The sequence below is a fragment of the Zerene cesonia genome, unplaced genomic scaffold (assembly GCF_012273895.1).
Source record: "Zerene cesonia ecotype Mississippi unplaced genomic scaffold, Zerene_cesonia_1.1 Zces_u003, whole genome shotgun sequence".
Classification (NCBI taxonomy): domain Eukaryota; kingdom Metazoa; phylum Arthropoda; class Insecta; order Lepidoptera; family Pieridae; genus Zerene; species Zerene cesonia.
The window spans coordinates 1,099,071-1,113,944 of NW_024045133.1; the positions used below are offsets into that span (position 1 = coordinate 1,099,071).

General features: G+C 40.5%; 1 protein-coding gene across 1 annotated transcript in view; it reads right to left on the reverse strand.

Annotated features, from left to right (window-relative positions):
• LOC119838444 (nuclear pore complex protein Nup98-Nup96-like) overlaps nt 1–14,874 on the reverse strand; it is a 43,879-nt gene that overhangs the window by 12,567 nt on the left and 16,438 nt on the right. Inside the window, exons 15-34 of the mRNA XM_038364390.1 lie at nt 14,328–14,437; nt 13,410–13,549; nt 12,433–12,554; nt 11,396–11,553; nt 10,840–10,870; nt 9,967–10,043; nt 9,392–9,434; nt 8,720–8,853; nt 7,359–7,466; nt 6,841–6,960; nt 6,205–6,355; nt 5,247–5,349; nt 4,537–4,651; nt 3,944–4,078; nt 3,509–3,571; nt 3,045–3,143; nt 2,528–2,659; nt 1,443–1,532; nt 797–925; nt 3–31 (exon numbers count right to left, since the gene is read on the reverse strand). Of these exons, the coding sequence (XP_038220318.1) occupies nt 3–31; nt 797–925; nt 1,443–1,532; nt 2,528–2,659; nt 3,045–3,143; nt 3,509–3,571; nt 3,944–4,078; nt 4,537–4,651; nt 5,247–5,349; nt 6,205–6,355; nt 6,841–6,960; nt 7,359–7,466; nt 8,720–8,853; nt 9,392–9,434; nt 9,967–10,043; nt 10,840–10,870; nt 11,396–11,553; nt 12,433–12,554; nt 13,410–13,549; nt 14,328–14,437 (2,089 nt within the window). The remainder of the gene's footprint in view (nt 1–2; nt 32–796; nt 926–1,442; nt 1,533–2,527; nt 2,660–3,044; nt 3,144–3,508; nt 3,572–3,943; nt 4,079–4,536; nt 4,652–5,246; nt 5,350–6,204; nt 6,356–6,840; nt 6,961–7,358; nt 7,467–8,719; nt 8,854–9,391; nt 9,435–9,966; nt 10,044–10,839; nt 10,871–11,395; nt 11,554–12,432; nt 12,555–13,409; nt 13,550–14,327; nt 14,438–14,874) is intronic.

Genomic DNA, 14,874 nt, shown 5'->3' on the forward strand with positions numbered 1-14,874 from the left:
ACGTAGCGGTCCAGCTCGCACATGGCCGCGTCTGTCCGATGCGAGTAAAAGGGCATAAATTAACAAATTAACGGCTCTTCTCTGTAGAGACTATCTTCCGAACCGGTGGTAAGCGTTATAACTGTGTAATATGACGATTCAAATGTGCTTCTATAGGAAATCTAGTTGAATGAATAAATGTTTGAGTAACAAACAAATAAAATAAACGCCTCCTTGGTACATAGATTAATTAACACGTGAGTGTTGAACCGAGGGGTCTTGGGTTCGAGTAAGGAACCAGAATTTTATATGTGTGAGTCGAGCACGCTTCGACACGAATTGGGCCACACCCACACAGAAGACCGGCGTGAAATAGTAGAATTTGGGGGTGAGTGAGGGTGCTGGAGGCCCGTTTCCTTTTCACACTTCCCAGTCCATTCCTTCCTTCCAGACGCTATTCCATTCCTTATCCCTTTTCCTTGATGATTGAATGCTTTATAATATAATCCTACTATCCTACTTTTTACTAATATTATAAATGCGAAAGTTTGTAAGGATGTGTGTATGTTTGTTGCTCTTTCACTCAAAAACTACTGAACCGATTGCAATGAAATTTAGGACGTAGATAACTGGACACCTGGAATAACATATAGGCAACTTTTTATCCCGATATTCTTACGGGATACGGACTTACGCGGGTGAAACCGCGGGGCGCAGCTAGTTATATATGTCATACAAAAATAGAAATCAAAGTTTAATATCTCAAAATAAAAGTTCCACTATAAAACAGCAATTAATAAAAACGCGAAGCACCCACCTCTGGGCATGGCGGCGGCGACGCGCGCCGTCGTCACGAGCACCAGCTGGTTGCGCGGGCCGAAGCGCGCGCGCGTGTGCCGCGCCCGCCACACCGACATGTCCGCCAGGCAGCCGCCGCCCAGCCGCCCTGCACAACAGCGATTAATTAATGAATCAATCGAACAGCCAATGAATCAACCGATCGATCGATCAATCATCCAATCGATCGATCAATCGATCAACAATCATTTCAGATGTGGGAGCAGTACCATAGCAATGCTCCCACAGCTCAAAACAATATTGTATTACAAAAAAAAAAGAAACAATTGTACGTTTATGTATACATTATACGCATGAACACGCACGAAAACGCATAAATACACACCCATACCCACACTCACACACACACACACACAATTATAAAGTAATTATTAATTATACATAAACATAAAAAAAACCCCAACTATAATTCGACAAATTTACAATATTTTTTTTCATATCAAATTTAATTCCTACCCGACAACGATTAAAACCCAAGAAAATAGGCAAACCGAAAGCTGTACGCTTTTGGTTCAGTCAGACCATGGTAAAAAAAAAATACATCTTAACAAACCTCCTTTCTGTCTTTCTAGCATTCAATATAAAAAAAAGCGTTAACCATTCACCTGCTATAGTCTTCTTAAAAGGCGGCACCTTCCTGTTATACTCCAATATAACAGTGTGCGGGTGCACTATGAGCGGCCGCATTACAGGCTCTGGAAAAACACCCAAACGTGCAATACTACACAACGTTGCCTAATCGATGTAGTCAGTCGATAGCAAATCTATTGTTAAATGAAACGCTTGAGTCACAGACAAGAACAGAACTTTTATTTTAAACACACCCTTTATAATTTATGGTAGATGGCGCTAGCTAGTAGTTTGTAGTGAGTGACTATTGTCGATATAAAAATAACAAAATCGCAGCCAGACGCATAGACCGTTAACAAAGTGAGGGTATATTTAGAAATTAAAAACTTTTTAACGGATTTAAAAACGCGATTTATTCGTTATATTATTAACCCGACGTTTCGAACACTTTACAGCGAGCGTGGTCACGGGGAGACTGAATAAATCGCGGTTTAAGATCCGTTAAAAAGTTTTTAATTTCTAAATGTATAATACTCGCGTAAAATCAAACACAAGAAAATACTAAAGTGAGGGTAGTTGGGCCGAACGTTGAATACACAACATACGAACATCAAAGCGCAACCGAATGTACGCCATGTGTTTCAAAGTGATGCGACATTGTATAGGATTTAGGAAGATAGCTCAACGTCTTTTGACAATTTAAGAAAAGCGACATCTGTATCTTTAACCTGAACAATTATTCATCCAATAGAATATTAAAACACTACTACATCCTACTAATCCTACTCCTACTAATATTATAAATGCGAAAGTTTGTAAGGATGTGCGTGTGTTTGTTGCTCTTTCAGGCAAAAACTGGTGGACCGATTGCAATGAAATTTGGTACGTAGACAGCTGGACAACTGGAATAACATATAGGCAACTTTTTATCCCGATATTCCTACGGGATACGGACTTACGCGAGTGAAACTGCGGGGCGCAGCTAGTATATTATGGTTTTTGGCAAACAGTCAGTTAATCTTAAACTCGATATTAAACAAAATTGGCAAATTGTAAGAATGCCATTTCTTTTTTCACATAATGCAACGGAGAAAAACGAGAGACAGCTAACAAAACTCACCGTCAACCAGGATCGGGACCTCCTCCGCCACTTCCTTGTGAGATATCGAGGGAGTTGGCGCAGTCATGATGACGCTCGTCGCGTGTGGAACGAGCTGATCGCCCGTCGATATGGACGCGTCGTCGTCCATTTCTGGAGAATATTTATTAAATTAGAATATTTAATTTTTTTTTTGCTATAAATAACAAAAAAATAAATATATACATACTCACATATTCTTAGCATTTATTTTAATATATATATAGATTACGTGTCACATTGCTTGTCTGCGATGGACTGTATATCCTAAACTGCTCAACCGATTTTAATCAAATTTGTACACCGTGTAAAGTTTGATGCAACTTAGAAGATAATTTATATTATTTTAATTACGATATATGACTACCCGGGCGGAGCCAGGACGTGCAGGGACGGGAGTTGCAGCTATATGTAATAATATAAGTTGAAATAATCTTTAACGAAAACCTAAATCGCTCTCAAATTGTTCAAAGTCGGTTAAAAAAAAATATATACAAACCGGTGTCGGCATACAGAGACGCTTTCATCAGCTGGACGTTGTGACTCTGCCGATGCTCCAAGCGCGCCAACTCCGACGTGGGACTCTTCACACCGAACGCTGCAATGGTTGAATTGGCTGCCGTTAGTTCATACAGTTTGTGCAGTCCCTTCGTACTATATTATTAACATAGTTTCAAAAAATACGTTTCGAATAGAAATAAATTTGTAATCTCCTCTATTCGGAGGGTTGGTTAAAAAAAAATCTATCTGATGCCCGCAGCTTCACCCGCGCGCTCTTAAGGTTCCCTTGGGGGAAGAATTTATCAAAATCCTCTCTTAGCGGATGCGTACGTCATAACATCTATCCGCATGCCAAATTTCAGCCCGATCCGTCCAGTGGTTCGGGTTGTGCGTTGATAGATCACTATGTTAGTCAGTCACCTTTGATTTAATATATAATTATTCACATATAGATTAACCTACCCCTACTCTCTTGGTATAAGCTAGGCGCTTCCGTGTTGTCTTCAGTGGTGTCCATCTCGAAACCTGCGAAAAATAAATATCTATTTAATCATCATCATCATCAGCCATCATAAATAAATGAATAAATCACACTTACAATCCTACTAATCCTACTAATATTATAAATGCGAACTTTTTATCCCGATATTCCAACGGGATACGGACTTACGCGGGTGAAATCGCGGGGCGCAGCGCGCATTATAAATGCGAAAGTTTGTACTAAACGGATTTTGATGATATTTGGTATACAGACAGGGTGTGAGCTGACTTGGGTGATAGGATACTTTTTATCCCGATTAAATGCTCCCTTGGGATAAAACAGGAATCTTGATATCCGGGCGGGGCCGGGGCGAGCGTCTAGTAAATAAATAAATAGATAAACAAGTGTACACTCACCTTTCGAGCCGTTCATCAGATTGAGTGATGTCTGGAGGAATACATCTTCGCCGCCCAGCGAGGCGAGCCCGCCGAGCCCCGTAGCGGGGCCCAGCGGGGACCGGCCCGGCAGCGCCCCGCTCGGGGCCTTTGGGGCTGTAAGGGATAAGAATTATTTATTACTACGCACTCATTATATACAATGATCACTACATAGTATAAAGAAAAGTCGCTTCCCGCGCCTGTCCCTGTGTATATGTGTGCTTAGATCTTTAAAACTACACAACAGATTCTGATGGGGATTTTTCAAGAGATGGAGTGATTCAAGAGGAAGGTTTATAAAACGTATACAACATGTAATTTTGCACTTATAATCTATACAAATATTATAAAGTTGAAGAGTTTGTTTGTGTTTGAACGCACTAATCTCAGGAACTGCTGGTCCAATTTGAAAAATTATTTCAGTGTTAGATAGCCCATTTATTGAGGAATGCTATAGGCTATAGGCTATATGTGTACCACGGAGAAGCCGGGGCGGATCTCTAGTTTATTATACTTTTATTGAAATTATTCAAATAGGTTACACACGACGGCTAACCCATCCGCAGACTTACCAACGGCAGCGGCCTTCTGCAGCGTCTGTGTGACGAGCTGCCGCTTCATCACATCCGGGGTGATGTCGTCCTCCTCATCGGACTCCGTCAGCCCGTACTTGCTGAAGTGCTCCACCTGAAAATCGCATCGAATTCGGTATAATCATTTTGGTTAGATATATTATAGATATGCAGCTATTAGTGTTCGTACCTATAAAGTTATTTAAAAACAAAGATTTTTTTACAATATTCGCGCACGCGCATGCGCACGCACACATCCATAAACGCTTGCATGAGAAGGAAAAAATAAAAAAAAAGGTTTCACAATGTTTAGTTTCTAAAATTCCGCTAGATGGCGCTATTTTAAAAACGAAACATGTATAACAAAACACTTTTTTTCCTATTTATTTTGATTATTTCAGGGATCTCAGGGCCTATATAAAATAAAAACCTTTACCTATAGTATATATACATATCTTAATGTATATATAAATTACGGGTCAAGTTGTTTGTCCGCGATGGACTCCCTAAACTACTCGACCGGTTTCAATCAAATCCGCACGCCATGTGCAGTTCGATCCGACTCAAAATATAGGACAGTTTATATCATTTCAATTAGGACAAATGACTACCATTTAAATTTCCAGTAAAAACATTCGATTTTTGCTCGACCGCACGCGAGTAAAGCCGCGGGCGGCGGCTAGTCTAGAATAGTATTTAAGCGTACTCACTTTAAACACCCAGCTGCCGGTCTGCGGCCGATACTCGATGAACTGCGTGTCGTGTTTGTCGCACACGCGCCGCAGTTTGCCCTCGAAGTCCATTTTCAACAGTCTGCGGGTAGTTCACCAAACTATTATTGTTTGTCGGATTTCATGCGAGTGTTGGACGTTTTATTAGCGTATTTAAAACGCAATTTAATAGATGATTATTGTTAGAACTTCAATCACTGTCGCCAGATGGCGCTGCTCCCTTCTATGCGAAGCTAGAGCACGCTGGTAAAGTTCTCAACAATATATGTATAAGGTATCTTGTACAAGGGGTCAGTATCCAGTAACCAGTACATCCAGTACATCCAGTAGTCAACAAAATACAATGTTGTAAAATAGTGTAGTAAGAGTGTACAGTGCAAATCGGGAAGAATAAATCGTTGAAAAGTATAACAGTGTTTCGCTCAGATCCCCAGTGTTATTCAATTATTATACGTATTACAGCTTCCTCTTGAATCACGCTTTCTATTAAGAAAAAGAACATCAAAATCCGTTGTGTAGTCTTAAAGAACTAAGCGTGCATACATACAGACTTTGCGTTATTGATATAATTTAACTCGACGTTACCGTAACGCGCTCGCTTTAAAGCGTTCGAAAAGTCATCTTAAATATTAGAATGAATAAATCGCGTTTAAAATCCGTTAAAAAAGCATGTCGGTAAATTTTATCTACTATGTACATCTATTCGATTCATTTGAACGCTAGCATCACATGTTCTCATTCACATTGTCAGTTGTCACATAATTAAAAACATTTTTGTACATAAAATGATCTCAATCTAGTCCAAATGGTGTTCCAGATTATAAAATAAGGCCCAAACCGCCAAGCCAGGCTGAAGCACATTGGAGCACCCCCTATTTCGTAATCTGCCCCCCCCCCCCCCCCCCCCCCCCCCCCCCCCCCCCCCCCTCACTCTCACCTCTCCGGCTCGGTGACGGGCCGCTTCTCGGTCTTGTCCCGGGGCCAGACCCGGTCCAGCGTGACGATGGCGCGCCTGTTCAGCCCCTCGCCGACGGGCGGCCGCTCGCTGTCCTCCGGGTAGATGATCACCTCCTTGTTGAGGAAATGCACTGGAATTTTGGGGGGAAATAATGAGTTAAATAGAACGCCTTCTTGGTAAAGTGGTTAATACATGAGTGCAGAACTGATGGGTCCTGGATCCAGAGACAGAGACAGTCCATTAGGAAAATCGATCAGTGAAATAGGTGGATTTCACTTTTAAGGGTAATTAATAAAAAGCCACGGCCTGCCTAGGCCTATACGTCATGAGCACTCACGGGTAGGCTGCAGCTGGTGTGCCACAACACATTAAATTCCAAAAAGTTATGAAGGAATGAACACAACTAAAAACAAAATCGCATCTAAAACCTCCACCTCTTTTGAAGTCGGTTAATGCGCAGAGGCACTACCTCTGCACATGTTCACGGCCGGTGGTGATTGCTTACCATCAGGCGAACCACCAGCTCAGTTACCCGCTGCGACATATAAAACAAAACACGCACGCAAGCACACGCACGCATGCACGCGCACGCACGCACGCACACACGCAACTCACCCAAAGCGTCGAGGTCCATGCCGGCGACGTCGATCTCGCAGTTGTAGTACACGTTGCCGTAGTTGCGCCGCCCGATCGTCAGGTGCGGCACGACGCACGTGCCGTCCGCCCGCAGGTAATCTGCGGTGCGCGTACGCAGAGGCACACACGTCATTATTTTATACGACTCTAAGTTGGGACATTTTTTGACGCCGACAGCGTACCTATATAGTTGGTATTATTGATCGAAGACATTTATGTCCCAATAAGATAACACACTATTGTTATCTTATTCTATGTGTACAATAGACTTTGAACGTTACTGCAAGGTGATAAGGTGCTATTATCAATGTATGATTTATTCAACGCGACTCGGATATTTTTTTTTAACTTTTTAATATCGATATAACAATCGTCAATGATTTAAATACAGGATTATTTTCATCACTAAGTACAAATTATTTACTCTGAATTTATCGCGTGCGAAGCCCGCGGCAAAAGCTGGTATATTATAATTATGAATACTGTGCGTTACTCACTCGTAATTTCCTCCAAGCTGGGTATGGTGTAGTACCCCGGGCGGGTCAGTTTGACCCCCGCCGGGTGGGGGGGCGCCTCGCGGGCGGACGCGTTCTCCTCCTCTGACACTGGACAAACGTACGTACAGTGTTAATCATCACTACATAGTAATTAAGTCCGATTAAAAAAATATTTTTTGGGTTTTATAAACCTACCCACACAAAGTAACAAATTTTACCTCTTATATAAAACTACTTTAATGAAAACTACCCTGCGAAAAGGACTAATTTTACTAACTTTTTTATAATACTGCGTTTAGGAAACTACTCAAAAAAATAACTAATTTTGCCTAACTACACTAAATAAAAAAAAACCTATAAAAATCAACCGTAAACTCCTTGTATTTGATGCGCGATCTTCTGGCAAGTGAAACAAGGCGGCTGGCCGCCCCACCGGTGCGAGCAGAACTGCAGCGACTCGCCTTTCGGGAAGAGGGGAGCTAAAGAGGAGGGGATAAAGGGAGGTGTATAACGCTTCCTTTCGAGAACATTCCAGTATTTTTTATGTAATAAGGAAAGGATTGACGACTGGAAAGGCGGAATGGACTGGGAAGGGTGAGGAAAAGGAAACGGGCCCCCGGCTCACCCACTCGCCGTACGAAACACAGTAGCATGCAATTAGTACATATACTATTACAAGCAAGTGTGCTCGACATCCACACATGAAAGGATGAACTTCTCGATTGATCTTAAATTTCAGTAGAAGGATATTTGTTGGATAGTATTCTTAAATTTTTGCAACTTTTTTATTAAAATTCCACTATTGAATGTATTGAATATATGTTATGTTATATACCCTAGATAGATGGAGTCGCCAACAACAAAAAAACTGTGTTTCAATTCGTACCAGCAACCTGCTGAGAGCTGTCCGTTCAAACAACAAATAACCAAGCTTTGTTGTCCGAGTTAAAAGGAATTACTTGCTAGCTCTTGCTCACAAACACACACACACACACACACACACACACACACACACACACACACAAACACACACCCATCATAAATAATCTATTTGAGAGTAACAACGACCTAGATCAGTTTGTGAAACAATATAAAATAGTATATATCCTCTAGTAAACCGTTATAAACTCTTTCAGTTCCACTTACAAAGTAATAACCCCTTTGTTGATTACTCTTACTAGCTCACAAAGCTCACAAACACACACTCACACACACACACACCAACCATAAAAACTGTCTTTATACTCTAGTTAACACTTATAGTCTTTCATTTCCACTTACAAAGTAATAACCCCTTTTTTGATTACTCTTACTAGCTCTTGCTGACAAACACACACACGCACACACACACACACACTCACCATAAAAGCTGTCTATGTTCTCCTTATCGTTGGACGGCGCGGACCTGTCCGCGCGCACGCCGAGCTCCCGCACCGAGTTCTCCACCAGGTCCGGGTTCGAGACCAGCGGCTTCCGCAGCGGTTTCGTGGTTAGCCTGCGAAGAGACGGGGGTTTTCCCCGTGCGATGTGAGCTTCATATTTTTTTTTTCATTTGAATGTGAAGACGTAATAATTTTATGTTTGTTTTTTTTATTGGAAAGGAAAAAACAATCATTTTTGTTTTTTTTTTTATTTAATTTAAATACAATACTATAATACACTTTATTCAACACATATAAATGAGGAAATTTAACAATTGAAGATGAGAGGTAACAAGAAAGGGAAGGAACATTTATAAGGTTAAATAGGCGGCCTTATCGCTAATAGCGATCTCTGCCAGGATAGGATACTTATACTATCACGCCTTTAACATGAAACCAACTAAACTCACTCGCATATATTTTATTCCGTGATTCTTACCATGATAATAAAAAAAACTCATGAAATTATTTTATTCTTCCCGATCCTTGATATATGTACAAAGTTTTTATTAAATCTGTCCGCTTAAAGTGGGCCCAAATCAAGTCTAAACGAGTCGGTAACATACAAACATACAGGTGAAGGTAATTTAACCGTTTCAATACAACACTCACCAACTGGCTCTCCTCTCCGAAATCTGCGCTGGCAATTCCTTGTCTGGAAAAAGAAAAAAAAAACAAATTGCTATTGTAAAAAATAAGAAAAAAAAAACACGAACACCACCTTTATATTCATAACAATAAAACGACAAAAACTCATTTCACAAGAATGCATAACGAATTCCCAAATAAATTAATAAAAACAAAAACATCTATTGTATATATATATATATATACTCCTCACTTAATCGACCGACTTCAATCAATCAAATCTGCACACCATATGCAGTTCGATCTAACTTTAAACATAAAGAAGTCCCGGGTCCCCTAGCGGGGAATGAATGGGGCAGATGTAATGTTATTCATCTGTTTCACTGATCGATTTGATCCAGCCAGACGGAGACAATATTTTCTTTTTTTGTTCGACCCCATCGGGATTCGAACCCAGGTCCGGTCTACGCTCAGGAGTTAACCAAGGAAATGGTCGTTAACTTAAAAGATAGGATAGTTTATATTATACCAATTACGATAAAAGACTACCCCCGGACGGAGCCGGGGCGTGCAGCTAGCTATATGTAAGAGTCTCTCACCCAAGTTGGGATACAGCCGCGGCGTGGCTTCACCGTCGATCGCCCTTTCCTGGTTGTCCCACGAACCTCTGGATGGCCTAAACGAGTGGAAAAAGCTTTAATTCATATAATATAGTACTATAAAGCTGAAGATGTTTGACTGTTTGTTTGAACGCGCTAATCACGGGAACTGCTGGTCCGATTTGAAAATCGCTTTCAGTGTTAGATAGCCTATTTATTGAGGAAGGCTTTAGGGTATACTAGCTGCGCCCTGCGGTTTCACCCGCGTAAGTACGTATCCCGTAGGAATATCGGGATAAAAAGTTGCCTATATGTTATTCCAGTTGTCCAACTGTCTACGTACCAAATTTCATTGCAATCGGTTCAGCGTGAAAGAGCAACAAATACATTAATGTGGTAGTCGAGCACGCTTCGGCACGAATTGGGCCAGCTCGCACCGGGGAAGTACCACACCCCCACTGAAGACCGGCGTGACATAGCATTCTGCTGTGTTTCGTTCGGTGAGTGGGGAAGCCGGAGGCCCATATACTTTTCCTTACCCTTCCCAGTCCTTTCCTTTATTCCTATCGCCAATCCTTTCTTAATCCCTTCCCAAAAAGTCGGCGATCCATTTGTGGAGGCGTAAGGTCTGTAATCGACTTTACGTCTCTACAAATGTCCATGGGCGGTGGTAGCGCTTACCATCAGGCGTCCCACCAGCTCCATTGCCGACTGTGACATATAAAAAAAAAAAAAAAAAACACACACACACTTACATCCTTACAAACTTTCGCATTTATAATATTAGCAGGGTTAGTAGGATAATAGGATATCATCAGGTTAAAAAAAATCCATTGAGAGAATTACTTTATTTCATTTACAATAAACACTTACCAGCTGTTCTGTTTCTCAGCATTGAGTTCCTCTGAAATGAATAAAAAAAGAAATTAAAATTATTAAATATTAATACCAATAAAAAAATCATATTTAGTTTACATAGTATAAAACAAAGTAGCTTTCTCTGTCCCTATGTCCCTATGTTTGCTTAAATCTTTAAAGCTACGCAACGGATTTTGATGGGGTTTTTTTTTTTTCAATAGATAGAGTGATTCAAGTGGAGGAATTTCCATTCGCGCGGGCGAATACGCGTGCAATGGCTAGTGTAATGTGCGACCCACCAACTCCATTGCCGACGATGACATTTATTTATTCAAGTGAAACTTCTTTAGAATCGTTGTGATTTCAAACCCGATGCAACGGAAACAACGACAGGTAATAGACGCAAATACAAAAATGTGTAGAACGAAACCGGCAAAGAATGAGACAGAAATATACATACTATTTTATTCATTCTTTTGTCGATTTACTGAAGTTTCATTTCTATCATTACAGTTATTTCCATATATATATATATATATGAAATAGAAAAGGTATATTAGCACAATCTCACCGTATTGCTTCTGCTCGCCGGATCTCCTCCCGTCTCTTTCTTCCCTCTCCCTCTCTATTTCACGTATATGCGACGCGCCGTGGTCGACCCCGTCTCCGGACACCGGCTCCGCTTGTTTGCCGCCGTTCTCTTGCGGCCGCGACGGTTCCTCTATGGATCTGTACAAAAAAACATCTTATATCTTTAAACGAGCAATTCTTGTACATAAATATATATATATAATTGGAATCTCGGAATCGGCTCAAACGATTTTCATGAAATTTAGTATATAGAGGGTTCGGGGGCGATAAATCGATCTAGCTAGGAATCTTTTTTAGAAAATGTCATAATCGTGTTTTATCGACTTAAATTTACTTTTTTAACAAATAGGAGGCGTTTGAGTAGTCCCAATTTATTATGACTCTTCCTGACATCTATTGGCGAATAATAATACTTAAATATAATTTCCAAAAAACACAATTTATAAAAATAAATAAATAAATACCGAGCAAAGCTCGGTCATCCAGCTACTATCTATATTAAATAACACAAAAATAGCTTAAAACAATGTCGTTTCCCACTGCCTCTTTCTATGAATGCTTGGATGTTTAAAACTGCACAACGGATTTTGATGTGTGTGTTTTTAAAGAGATAGATCCATTCAGAACCTTTAACTGCAAATATCAAGAAAATGTGGTTGTATCACACTAATACTAAAAATTTGAAAAGTTTGTTCGTTTGGATGTTTGTCCGTCAAACGCGCTGAGACAAACGAAACCGATTTTGACGAAATTTGGTATACAGACAGAGAATGAGCTGACTTGGGTGATATAACTCTTTTATCCCGATTAAATGCTCCATTGGGATAAAACAGGAACAGTAAATCAGATCACTAAATCATTTGCATATGTCCTAATTCCACGCGGGCAAAGCCGCGAGCAGAATCGAGTAAAGAATAAAATCAAAATCGGTCAAACGAAATCAAAATCAAATAAATACAGTCAAATCGATAGCCTCCTCCTTTTTTGAAAGTCGGTAAAAAAAAAAATCACACTCACCTATTGAGACTGTCGTTTCCATCCTTCTTGGGCCTCAGCACCAGCCGCTTGCGGCTCGGCTTCAGGCTGAGCTTGTCTTCCAAACTGGCGTCCGATTCTTCGAGGCCGTCGAACAGCGACTTCTGCGAGCATACAAATTTGAGCCGTATTCGCATGAGAATAGAGGATATTTCTGCGTGTCATGCGCTTGCGCTGTGCAATTATAAAGTACATAGTTACAAACGCAAAGATAATATGACTCCTAACGATATACAAATAAAGTTCACTTCACTTTATCCCCGCCCGAGCTAACTACACTCAGTCTACTCATGAAAGTACACACAAATATAAACCTTACCACTATGCACATAAAGATGATATCATCTTGTCGCACGCGTACGCGTATACCGTCATTACTCGTTAGAGAACAGATAAACTTTATCCCTACAGCTATATACATAAAGCCCATTTCACCTTATCCCGACCTGAGCACAAAAGTCACTACCTACAGCCGCGGTACATATATAGAACACTAATTTTACCCTTAACACCATTGACACAAAGTCCACTTCACCTTCACCTTTGTAAGCACGTTTAAAAATAACCTCTAACCCGATATATATAAAGCTAACTTCACCTATACCTCGCGAGCGCTACACCTTCACGTACTAATTAAAGAACAAATAAATATAACCCCTAACTCCATATACATAAAGCTCACTTCACCTTATCCCTTACGAACGCTCCACTCTTCACGCACTAATACAAGAACACACAAATATAACCCCTAACACCATATTTATAACGCTCACTTCACCTTATCTCTCGCGAGCGCACCACCTTCACGCACTAATACAAGAACACATAAATTTAACCCCTAACATCATATTTATAAAGCTCACTTCATCTTATCCCTTACGAACGCTCTACTCTTCACGTACTATTTCAAGAACACACAAATATAACCCCTAACCTCATACACATAAAGCTCACTTCACCTTGTCCCGCGCGAGCGCACGCGGCACGACGCGCAGAGGCGGCGGCGGCGGTGACGTCACACTGTACCCGCTACTGCCGTCGAGTACCGCCTTCACCGCCACCGGATTGGTCGGTTTGAGCACGTCTTCGGCTGTCGTAGCTGAAAATATTTCAAAGGAACATATTATAGAAATTGATAACGATCGTTTTAAAGTCTAAAATAACAATGAATTTTTATCTTTATTAATGCATCTGTCTAATATTCTATATAATTTTATTGTACGTCTGGTTGTTTGGAGGAAATCGCTATATAGCTAATAGGACCGCAAATTGTTTAGTTCGATATTATACTAGGTTTTATTGTAGTTTTCTTTACAGCAATAAAGAATAAGTGGCTGTGGCTTTGGCTAAATTTATGGTTAATTATAAATTATTGGGATAATTAATCGATATAAAAACTATCCTATATCTTAAGTTGGACCAAATTACACATGAAATGCCAAATTTCATCAAAATCGATTGAGTTGGCGAAGAGTTCATTGGGAACATACATCATGACACAGGATTTTTATATATTAAGATGTTTAATTCAACGGACTCATTATTTATCCACTAAACTATACCAGTTTTGACGTGTTAGCACGACAAATATCAAACACACACACACACGTAATATTGTAAACTTTGAAATAATGTTTCGTATTGGTTGTGATGGTTCTTAATCATCTCAATAGATGGCGTGGGGTGCCCCTTAGGCACATGAAACCGAAAGAGTAGAAGAAATGCGATTACTGTGGCAGGATCACGGGTGGCCGAGAGGCTGGGCGTTGCTACGGTTAGGCAAGAAACGCGGGTTCGAATCCCGCCTCGAACAATTTTTTTTTATTCTTTCAATTTTTTCTATATATTTAATGTTTCTTTCAAAATTTCTCACTCACACGTATCAGGCAAGAGGTCCTTGAAAAGCGGCGAATCTCCGTAAGGTCGCGCCGCCAACGTGAGTATTTGCTCGTGCACGTTCGAGCCGGCCGGCGCGCCGAGGCCGCCGCTGAAATTCATTAAAAATTTAATTATTTAGAGGTTAAAGACATTTTTAACGGATTTAAAACGCGATTTATTCATCATATAATTTAACCCAACGTTTTACTTTTAACTTTACAGCGAGCGTGGTCATAGAGAGACTGTCTAGATGTCTCTCGTTAATCCTGCTAGCTGTCTACGTACCAAATTTCATTGCAACCGGTTCAGTAGTTTTTGCGTGAAAGAGCAACAAACACACACACACATCCTTACAAACTTTCGCATTTATATTATTAGTAGGATAGGATTATAAAGCTAAAGAGTTTGTTTGTTTGTATGTTTCCTTGTTTAGGCTATATATTTTACGCAGCTGGAGCGGACCGCTAGTAATAAATACGTCGGGTTAATAATACAATGAATAAATCGTGAGTGGAGGAGCCCGGAGGCCTATTTCCTTTTCCTGAC